This window comes from Coccinella septempunctata, chromosome 4 (assembly GCF_907165205.1).
Source record: "Coccinella septempunctata chromosome 4, icCocSept1.1, whole genome shotgun sequence".
NCBI lineage: Eukaryota > Metazoa > Arthropoda > Insecta > Coleoptera > Coccinellidae > Coccinella > Coccinella septempunctata.
Genome location: NC_058192.1, coordinates 29,940,469 through 29,952,420, shown reverse-complemented (window position 1 = coordinate 29,952,420; position 11,952 = coordinate 29,940,469). Strand labels below are relative to the sequence as shown.

Below are 11,952 nucleotides of genomic sequence, written 5' to 3'. Positions count from 1 at the left end.
TGAGCGAAGCTGAGAGTTTTCAATGCTAATATAATCGACAAGCTACGAATCGAGTGACGTAGCTCATCATTTAACATTGAAAACGCTGAGCTTCGCTCAACTTCGCATTCGGTGGCCGATCACCCTTATGCATAATCAAAGATATCTTTGGCATAATCCCATAATCGACCAGACATGGTGGTGTGGAACAAAAAGAAAAGACAGCTTTGCTCATTGACTTCGCTGTGCCACAACTTATTGAGAGCTTATGGAAAGGAGACCATGGTTACATATAACTCAACTGAAATCACCTCTGAGGAGCGTAGTTTCCAATATTACGGCGATTGTGTTTGGACTCCAAACATAATCACGTGGATGCAGAAGACCGTCATATTGGAAACTACGCTTCTCAGGTTATTTCAGTTGAGTTTTGGAGGCAGATTGAGTTCTTCAATGTGTGCAACTGTTTTTCGATTAACTAGACCATGGCATTTATAATTGGAGGTATTATTCTAACAGATTTTAACTTCCACTTATGCCTCTCACCTGCCGAGCAAGGGCTTCGTATTTCGCGTATATCTCCTTTCCATAAGCTCTCAATAAGTTGTGGCACAGCAAAGTAAATGAGCAAACCTGTCTTTTCTTCTTGTTCCACACCACCCTGTCTGGTCGATTAAGATATCTTTGATTATGCATATTATCAAATATTCATAATCATTTAGCTTCTAATCTGTATTTAGAATTGCGGCAGTCTTATTTTGGCGAAAATAAGAATAGGCCCACGCCACTGCCGGCTATCCCTACTTCGAGCATCTTCGGGATTCCGCCACCTAGAAACATTGAACCAGAGACAAGAGAGTTTGTCTCTGATTGAACTCAACTTGTTTAATGCCTAGTCAGCCAACTTCACACCGGCAATCTAATCCACATACAACTAGTAGATCTAATCTAAAAATGGATCGTCAACGCCACGGGTATCGCGATCTAACCTATGACCTATGGCCGTGATAACATTGAAACCTCAGATTGGAAGAAATAACAAACACAAGGAATGGAATAATGGAAAATGAACATTTGTTGTTGGCTGTGGTTGTTGGAGTGAAATAATTGCTTAGTGTCGCCTATCAGGGTCATATTATACAGGATGGTCCAACGAAAACTCAACACCTTGATATTCCAACTTTAAAATGAATATGTATAAAATCGCTCGGATCCGTCAATTTCTGATTAGAGGGGGAACAACTATTCCGCTTTTTTCATCCCAGTAACTTCAATTCCTAAACGGGGGTGAGCAGAACCCCTTGATTTAGAATAGGGATTAGGAGTATTTCGATAACTAATTAGCTATCGCAAGATCGTATCGAGTACTATATGACCCTAAAATTTCACTTCAAAATATCTATCCATAATGAAATAACAGCAAAAATAGTGAAAGAGGCAATGTGGAATTTATCTCGAGAATATTGTTCGTATCCGACACATTTCAAAATTGTTTAGTGGTTATGTTGTCAGTTTTCTGTCCAAAAAATGTATTGAAATATTAATGGAAACAACAATTCCGAAGGAATTGTCGTTCCAATAATGTGAGTTTTTATCAAAAAAGAAATATCTTATTGATTTGTTTTTCCCAAAAGATCATGTTTTTGATTCACCTAAGTCTATCGTGAGTTTTTAAGAACGTTACAAGTGTATCAAAGCGATTGTAAATTTGAAGTAAAATTAAAATGGTATAGGTATCCCGAAGAAAAAAACTAGGGTGGAAATGATCAAATCATTTTTTAGAAATAACGACTATCTGCGCGAACAACAGCTGCTATTTTCAATGAAAGACATCCTGGAAAAAAATTATCCACTGCTTACAGTTACCAAATTCGGCGCTACTGGTTCAGTCGGAAACACAATGAGAGTGAATGAAAAAGAAGCGAGGGACGTGGCTGTCTTAGGTCATGTAGCATTGGATCCGATCTTCATTACTAGGAAATTGTTCGATATATCTGATGTACTATGCACTACAATTGTGAGAATCTTGAAACAACAAAAATTCCATCCTAATAAGATACGATTGGTTCAGGAACCGAATGGGGATGATCCCGTTCGCCGACTCCAGTTCTGTGAAGTGGTCAGTAAAATGATTAACTGTAGAGTCATTCGGGGTAACTGAGCGCAGTGGGTAAGTGTGCGCAGTGCGTATATCTCGACCATGCAATGTATGAAAGAGGGGTTCATTTGGGTGAAGCAAGGGCGCAGAATCGCCATATTAGTTTTTCATAGGAGTGCGCCGTGCCACGTTCCTTTAACTTTTTATTTGCAATCAATCAAATTCACTAGTTTCTTGTTAATTTTTAGCCTCTCTGCAAATTCTTCCAGGTCCAAATTCCGAGTCCGACAGTGTTAAGCAATATTTTATTCGATCATGGGCATATTAATCTAAATATATAATAAAAAATTTTAGGTTTCCTTAGATGCTTAACTCTATAAGAACGTCAATTCAAATTTTGGCTTACTGGGGAAAGTGTGCGCGGGTAAGTGTGCGCCTAGATTCATTATATGGGCATTAGTTCAGTGAGGAATAAATTATGACATTGTTGATTTTCTTGGTTAAGACTCGATCAATATTGTCCTATTTGTTCAGAAAAATATGAAGAGCCACCAACAGGGGCACTGCTTGTAAAAAGGCGCTTCTGAATTGACAATAAACAGCATTTCTCTAATATTGTAACATTTTGATGACATTATTTTGTAATTTGTCTTGATTGTGTGGTTCACAAAGCACTGCGTTCACTTACCCCGTGAGGGTGCGCACACTTACCCGCAATACGGGGCATGTGAACGCACTCCGACACTCTCTACTAAATTCTTTTTTGCGGAAATATAATTTTGTTTGTTTGCTTTTTGATGTTTTTTTATACATTAAAAAATTCTCTATCTTATGAGTATGTTTTAATTTTCCTAGCTTCAACATTTGAAACAGGGTATGGCTTGAAAGGCAAAAGTGCGCACAGTTGCCCCGAATGACTCTAATCAAAACTACATGTTCGATATCTGTTTTTCGGAGTGTTCATTTTACCTTAACGGCATTTTAAAACATAACTGCCGGTATTGGTCAGTATAAATCAAAGAGTATTTCGTGAGGTGCATACTCATCCTCCACAAAAATTAAATGTTTGGTCGGTATTTACGGAAATCGCATAATCGGTGCATCAGTTCTTAGATAAAAATTTTCCTCACGCTTGGATTGGAATATGCGGACACCCAGATCACCTGATCTGGCTCCACTGGACTATTTTCTATGCGGTCACCTGTAATCCAAGATTTACGCAACCCAGTCTGAGTCACTGGACGATTTGCGATCTTGGATCATTAATGAATGCCGTCAATTTACACCAGAAATCTCGAGTAATGTACGTAACGTTTTTAGCAAAACTTATTTCACTGCATCGAAGCGAATGGTGCCTATTTTCAGCATTAGACTAGTTTTCACCATGCACACTAAGTGTTAATTGTCCCTTAAAATGGACCCTTAACTTAAATTACATTGCGCATTTAACTGTCATTTAAATGGCTAAGCTAACACTAAATTTGAATGCTCCTGTAATGAATATTTGAGGGCAGGATTCTAACCTAAAATAATTTCTTGAACTGGCTGCAGAACTTCCCACTTTGGATTTTGAGAATTGAATGATGAATTCATTACTGAATACCAATCCTTTACTTTTACCTTTATTGTAATGCCATAAGTATTTTTATTTTCAAAGTTGTGTGTCAAATCATACTAAACTAAGGTTAACAACAAACTTTGTCGATTAGCACCACCTGCTTAGCAATCATTCACCGTATTCGCACTAACAGACATTTTTTTCACGTTCCTCTTTAACATTAATAAAACAAATTCGCATAAGACGTAGGTACCTACCTTACAAGGAAAGTGTTGTATATAAACTTAGGTACCTTTTGCTTGACAATCCTTATCATTATCAATAATAATGCTGATTTAATAACAAAGAGTTATTACTCGTTGATAATAATTAACTTTAAACGACGTTTAATTATGAGTTAAGTATACACCACAGAGAAAGTCTTCTGTCTCTGGTATACTCCAAAAGAGTCTCTTCCACTGTTTTACCTATCATTTCGTTAGAACTAGTCAAAATAAAGCGTTTGACAAAAAATCACATACAAAAAACTTTCAAAATCATTACTGATCCTAATACGGCCCTAGATCATTTGTTATTTGAATTATCGCAAATCAATAGGCTAAATGAAATTATTCCGTGATGCCGTGATGAGTTACTCAACCTCTGCAATCATATGGTTTCGTTTAGGATATTGGCCCGTTCTATATATACTAAGTTCGAAAAATACACTCCGTCGCCTCTCTCAACTCCTATTGTTCTTTTTATCGAGTTTAGTGGAAAAGATTCCATTAAAAGAACGGTATAGGAGTAGAGAGAGGCGATATGGAGTGTATTTTTCGAACATAGTAATAGAAGTTGCAATGAAAAGGGAAACTTAGAATTGCTGAATATGCCAAATTATTAATTAACTTGAACGATTTTATTTAATTAATTCTTGTTGGGTGTTCAGAAGCCTTTCTGTGGTGTCAAATTTTGCCATTTTGTTTATGTCCAATTTCACTTACACCCTGTTGTCGTTTCTTATAGTTTCAGGCTTAATATTATAATTCCCGAGAACCTACGTCTTTTTCTATACGAAACCAACCTGAAAACGCCTATTATTAATAGCACGAAAATCATTCTGCATATCCCGTAGGACGATCCGCAACCCACATTCGGTGCAAAATATAGTGAATTTTCAAAAATTCAAGATCAATTCGTTCCGTTTCCTCTAGTCGATAATGTTCATTTTCGCAAAACAGCCAAGCAAGATCAGCTGAAATTGACGTTACGAATAGTCTCTAAGTTCACTGCCAGCCGGTAACCGCCTGATTTGTACTTGATAGACTTATAATTACATTATTATCAACTTCAAATCCTTTTCATTGCTCAACTTTTGTTTTCCCAATTATCATGCCAGTTCGATACCAGGAGTTAAAAATGAGAATCTTTCAAAAGTTAGAGATATAGGCTATCAGCTGTTGCTGCCGTTAAGTGTCGTCCCTCACTTCACACGCTCAAGGGCCATTAAAGCACAGTATAGACACCATGGTGTCTATACTGTGATTAAAGCTACATTCACAATCAATTCACGTGCCGAAGTGCACTTCGGCACGGAAGCTTAGCAGATGGCGTTTTCCGTTACCATTCATAATGAAATTCAAGACAAAATTTCTTGCAAGTTGCAAACTATCAATTTGGCAAGGGATTTCGTGCCGGCTATAGATGATGCTGATGCTTATGTTTTGATCAGTTACATTTTTGATTCATTTGAGTATTTGGTTCCAAGATTATTGCGAATGGTGAATTTCGTGCCGAAGTGCACTTCGGCCCGCGAATTGATTGTGAATGCAGCTTTACACGGGGATATTTTCTCTCCTGTTTTTGGTCGAGAAATCGTATGCCATACTCGCAGGCGATAGAGGATCTGAAACTTATAGTTGTAATTTTTGACAAATGTGTTAGCATGACTCAAGTTCGATCATCGTATATTTGACAGAAGAAACTCTTCCCGTGTAAACGAGCCTTCAGCCTTTTTTGGGTTTTACATAAATGTTGGACCTAAAAATACAATATTGAATAAGATCAACTTCGAATCTGTCATATTTTCATGCCAGTTCGATACAGAAAGTTCATAATAATGAGGTATGGAGGCTCTACCCTCCATATAATGAGGATTCTTCAAATTTCAAAAGTGACTTAAGTGAGAGGTTATGTTAAGTTTAGTAAAATATCGAGCAATGAAATTCGTGATCAATTTACCTACTGTTCAAATTCAGAATTATTTTCAATACGCAAATTGTCCGGATTTGAAAAATGCGGTATAGGGCATAGTTCTAAATGTGTTTTAAATTTTTTTAGACTGAAATACTGCTCACAAATTCTTCAATTTTTATTAAAAACTAGCTGACCCGGCAAACCTAGTTTTGCCATTTAAATTATTTCTAGGGTAGATAATAATAACTAACTCATCGTGATTGCTCGATTGGTCGTAAAAAAAAGGAATGCCTTTTTTTCTGTTCTATACAATTTTTTGTGGGAATATTTTGTTATATAAACCTTGCCCTAACAATAATAAACAAAACAAAAAAAGAATTGTCCAATTTGGTGCGATCGTTTGAACAATAAAGCATTTTGAAGTAAACCATGGATCCTCTTTTATTAATATACATAGATACAATTGGAATGAACTGACTTGTTTGCATTATTCCATTCTGAAATTCTACTTTAAGATCGAAAAAAAATGTTTTTAGTTTTTGACTCCGTTTAATTTTTCGTTGCACAATTTAGAATGCATGAAAGCTTAAATGTTAATGATGCCATACCTACTGATCAATGACAATAGGTGCTAAGAAGTAAAAAATAACACTTACCCTTAACTATACTTACGTTTCACTTAAATCTGAAGGAGCTACAATGGAATGAAAAGATATAGTAAGCTCCTATCCACTTTTAGACTCCACGATTGCGCCCCAAAATTCATATTTAAATTCAAATATTACAACAGAATAATATGTGCCTTTTCAATCTGATAATAAATGAATTAAACTTTTAGATAAAATTGATATATATTCACTGGAAGAAATGAACCCACGTACAGGGTCACAGGGTGGGCAAATTTCGATGTTTTAGCACTACAGCTTTTAAACCAGTTTAGATAGACACAATCTGATACCTCATTCTCGTTCTCTTTTTCTGAGAAACTAACAAGAGTAGTAGTCATTTTTGGCCACCTTCTTTCGTTTCGAGTTATAAGCGAAAATTGAAAAAATGGCGATACCGAAATGAATTTATATCTCCGCTAATACTGATGATAGAGCTCTGAAATGAAAACATTATACAGGCACTTTTTTAAGTAGAATCCAGTGGCGTGCTTGCCTTTTAAGCAGGATTTTCAATTACGAGGCTATGACCCAAAGTTATGTTTTTTAAAAGGGAACACTAGATTTCTATGCAATTTTTTTAAAGCTTAATTTTCACTGATTTCAAAAATATATATCATCATATGGTTTGTATCAATATAAATATTAGAAAATGGTCAAATATCTATTTTTTCAATATTTCTATGGTTTCAACTTTTGACGAACACAGGAAAATAGAAATTCCCATAACAAGAGCAGTCTACTTCCGGCAATGTCGTTCTTTCTATGCTTTTTACCAATTTACACAAAATTTGAATTTTTGAGAAATTGAGTGAAAAGCATAGAAATGAAAGAACTAATAGAAGGAGACTGTGGTAATCATAAGATGCTACATTTTTCTATTCTCATCAAAAGTAGAAACCATAGAAATATTGAGAAACTAGGTTTTTGTCCATTTTCTATTATTGATATTGATAGAAACCATATGATGATATATATTTTTGGAATCAGTAAAAAATAAGCTTTCAAAAAATTGCACAGAAATCTAGATTCCTATTTAAAAAAACATAACTTTGGGTCATAGCTTCGTAATTAAAAATCCTGCTGAAAAGGCAGTCACGCCAATGGATTCTACTTAAAAAAGTGCCTGTATAATGTTTTCATTTCAGAGCTATATAATCAGTATTAGCGGAGATATAAATTTATTTCGAAATCGAATTTTTCACTTATCACTCGAAAACAAAAGAATGTGACCAGAAATGAATACTACTCTTGCTAGTTTCTCAGAAAAAGAGAACGAGAATGGGGTATCAGATTTTGTCTATCTTTACTGGTTTGAAAGCTGTAGTGCTAAAACATCGAAATTTGCCCACCCTGTACAATGCAATAAAAAACACAGGGAAAGTGTTAAATTAATTAAAGAAACACTAGAAAGCTATGAGAAGAACTTGAATCACTTGTGATTCTTCTGAAGTTCTGAAAATACAACAGAAAGCGAAAGAATATTTAGGTTATGTTATTTCGAAAACAAGAATCGATTTCAAGCGAATAACCCGTAATAACCGCGGTTATTGCTGGTTTTGCCCTTGGTTATGGCCCTTCACAACTTCTAACCTGACTTCAATAACCAGAAGTTTAACCCAGCTCTCGAGTATGGTTATCTCCGGTTATCTGCGGTTCAAAATGATGACGTTGAAGGGCTAGTTCATGACGTCACGATATTATAACCAATCATTATTGGTTATAATGATACCAAAAGCGCTTGAATGGCTGGTTATCTCGAGAATGAAAATCTCAATGCTCCCAAAATACCAACGAAAGCCAAAGTATCTAAGAGAGCGCCTTCAAATCTCCAAACTACAAAACCCTTCTACAAAAGAAAGATTCACATCTGCCGTCAAAGATAGCCTAACACCACCGGATTATAATGACGACATTGAGAGTCATTGGCTCCGCTTCAAGACATCTCTTACAAATACAGCAAAAGAAATACTGGGCACAGAACGCTCCCGGAAATCCCCAGACTGGTTCGCCGACAGCGAAACTCATACCGCACCTCTTTTGGAGGCAAAACACAAAGCGATGAGAACGGCAATTAACAAGCCCGGCGATGTTGCAGCCCAAAAGAGTCTTACAAACATAAAACGCGGGGTCCGTCAAGAAATAAGAAAAATCAAGGATAGCTGGTGGAAAGAAAAAGCTGGGGAAATACAAGCTTACGCCGATAACCATGATAACAGGCGTTTTTTCGAAGCTATCAAAACTGTTTATGGTCCAAGCAGAAGAGCTAACTTTCCTATAAGAGATGCTCATGGAGCTCTACTACCTGATGATAGAAAAATTCTAGAAAGATGGAAGGAGCATTACTCGCAGGTCCTGAATCAAAATAACGACTCGGATTTATTCATTTTAGACCTGCTCCCCGCGTATAGTCCGATGACATCGCTTGATGACGAAATCTCAATGTCGGAAATAATAAGTGCGATAAAAATTATGAAAAATGATGAGTCACCAGGTCTAGACAGCATTCCAGTGGAGGTATTCAAAGCCCTGGATGAAGATGTCAATAATCTACTAGCACTATTCAGCAAGATCTGGGAACAAGGAGATGTGCCACAAGACTTCAGAGACGCTTTAGTCATCAACCTCTATTAGAACAAAGGCGATAGGTCAAATTGCAACAATTACAGGGGCATATAGTTGCTTAGCGTGGCCGGCAAAATACTCTCGAAGATTATGGCTAATCGTCTGATTTCACCCTTAGAAAAGATTTTAGCTGAATCCCAGTGCGGCTTTCGACCAAATCGAGGTACTGTGGACCTAATTTTCACACTGCGACAGCTGCAAGAGAAGGCCCGTGAACAACAATCAAGGATCTATACAGCCTACATCGATTTAAGTAAGGCCTTCAACTCGGTGAATCGGAGAGCGCTATGGAAAATCATGGCCCGCCTTGGAGTACCCGAAAAATTCTTAGCAGTGTGTAAAAGCCTTCATACCAACAACACCGCTAGAATACAGCATAATGGCTCTACAACCGACCATTTCTCAACCAACTCTGGAATAAAACAAGGCTGCGCGTTAGCGCCTTTACTGTTCAATATTTTCGCCATTGCTGTATCGATAATTGCTGACATGAGTATGCCCGTAAGAGGTGTTGGGATGAGATTCAGATTTGATGAAGGTCTGTTTAACCTGAAGCGCCTCAGAGCAAAAACCCGTACCAAGTTTATCACGGAACTTCAATACGCAGACGACTGTTCACTCATCGCTAGCAGCCCAGAGGTTCCACAGATAATGCTGGACACCTATATACGAAGCCTTAGGCCTTAGACTCAATATCGACAAAACCAAAATCCTGGTAAGTCCGCCAGAAAGCCTTCAAACACATATCACCCTGGAGAATGAAACCCTAGAACAGGTCGAGCAGTTCAAATACTTGGGAAGCTTCATAAATACTAGGGCTAATCTAGACACGGAAATACAAAACCGTATCAATTCGGCATCACGGGCATTCTGAAAGCTAAAGGACAGAGTGTTTCAAAATCACGACCTCAATCTGAAGACCAAGACAGCTGTTTACAAAGCAGTGGTCCTCCCAACGCTTCTTTACGGAAGCGAAAGCTTCCTACAGGCGACATATTAGGCAGCTTGAACAAACGCAACAACGTCATCTAAGACAGATAATGCACATCAGATGGTTTCGAATGCAGAAGTCTTGCAACGGGCGAGTTGTACAACAATTGAGACTCAAATAACGAAGGCAGACTCAGATGGAGCGGCCACATTCTGAGGATGCAAGACACAAGACTCCCCAAAATAGCTCTATATGGCGAATTCACTGAGGGAGCCCGGAAACCAGGAGGCCAGTATAAGCGGTTTGAGGATACACTACATCAATCCCTAAAATTAGTTAATGCCAATCATAACTGGGAACAACTAGCGTTAGACAGGTCACAGTGGAGGTCTTTGGTACACAGTTATAATGCAGAATCGAGAAGGATACATTGGCGACCAGATCTGGTTGGTGCCTTGAGTGTGGAAGGATCTGCAGGTCTCGGTTAGATCTTTTTAGTCACAGGAGGGCACACAGTCGCAACTAGCCCTAAGAAATTACTTCTGTTCGCAATTTTTTTTTTTTTGTTCTTCTTTCTGTAGATTTATTCCCGGTAACGGGATGCAGTAATGGAATGGAATGGAATGTGTAAAAATCTCTGTATTGGATGAGAAATATATAAATTTACTCCATTTTTCCATCTAGCTATCTATTTCGATTAGTTTATATTTGATACTGTTTTTCTAGCGACCGTGGGGACGAGGCCGCGGAAGAGGACGAGGTTGAAGGGGACAAGGAAGACAGGTCCCTCTCGCCCCACTGAAGAGCCGTCTCCGCCAGCACCTGAAAACCCCGGTCTAGGGATAAGATTTTTTCAAATAAGCACCCCATTTTTTTTAGCCATAATGGTATCTACGTTGAAAAATAATATAGGTGTGCAAATAACATTATTGGCCTAAAATGAATTTTTTCATTCATATTCAGAATGGACCTTTTTCCGATCACATGCCGAATTTGAATTTTCTTTTTAATTGACGCTGTAAATTAATTGATCTGATAATGTTCAGTCAATGTTGTTTTTCACACCCAGATACATTACTTACGAACACCTTGAACATCTGAGATATGATGTTCATTCGTGCTTTATCAAAACTGCAGCTCTTGTTATTATTCCAAATATTTCGAAATTTCGAATTGGAATATTATCCGAATAATGTAATTTGCGCTCTATTTGTTATTTATTGTGGAAGTGGAAGGATTGTTGAAAGAACATATCGAAATTTCATCATTAAATATACCGAGTTACATAGAATGACGAAAGGTGAACTCAGAATTAATCGAATTCTGATGAAAATATGGGAGAATAGTTTAGCCGCACAAGAAGTTCAAAATTATTACTGCAAACAGACAACATTGGCATAGGTTATATTGAGAATATAAGAATAAAAAACCTTTAAAAAACTCTTGATCTGACCTTCGAATATTCATAATATATTGAGTATTAGTTGAGGAACTAATACTCAATGGTCTGACGAAGCGAAATTTACCCAACAAGGAATTTTCAACCGTCGGAATGAGCATTTTTAATATCAAATCAATCCTTCAGAGAAATTCAAAATCGATTTTCAATTTCGATTGAATATATTCTGCCTAATAATGGGTGACGAAGTTAGATATGTATTTCATTTAGGGAGAAAATTTAAACGCAAAGGGTTCTTCAGAATTTCAGTTGACGTTCGAAAATTTCTTAGATCAATTGGATTGCCTCTTGTGAAGGCATTCTATCGGTGGTTCCAAATGGATGGCGATCTAGCCCATCAATCAGATGTAAAATACATTATTTGAAGACCGTTGAAGGGGAAATAGGGTTTAATTTCTTTGACCATCTCGATCTCCGGATCTTACCCCACCAAATTTCTAATAATGGACTAGAATTGAGGAG

General features: G+C 37.2%; 1 protein-coding gene across 2 annotated transcripts; it reads left to right on the top strand.

Moving 5' to 3' along the window:
- Positions 1-414: 414 nt before the first annotated feature.
- Positions 415-11,024, top strand: LOC123311975. Of its 2 annotated transcripts, XM_044896119.1 has the most exons (3): positions 415-483; positions 1,842-2,098; positions 10,758-11,024. In XM_044896119.1, exons 1-3 carry the CDS (start codon positions 465-467, stop codon positions 10,794-10,796), a joined length of 315 nt encoding a protein of 104 aa, XP_044752054.1. In that variant the 5' UTR covers positions 415-464; the 3' UTR covers positions 10,797-11,024. The 2 variants fall into 2 exon arrangements, with proteins under 2 accessions (XP_044752054.1, XP_044752053.1); XM_044896118.1 differs by lacking the exon at positions 415-483 and having other exon boundaries at positions 1,650-2,098.
- Positions 11,025-11,952: the final 928 nt, after the last annotated feature.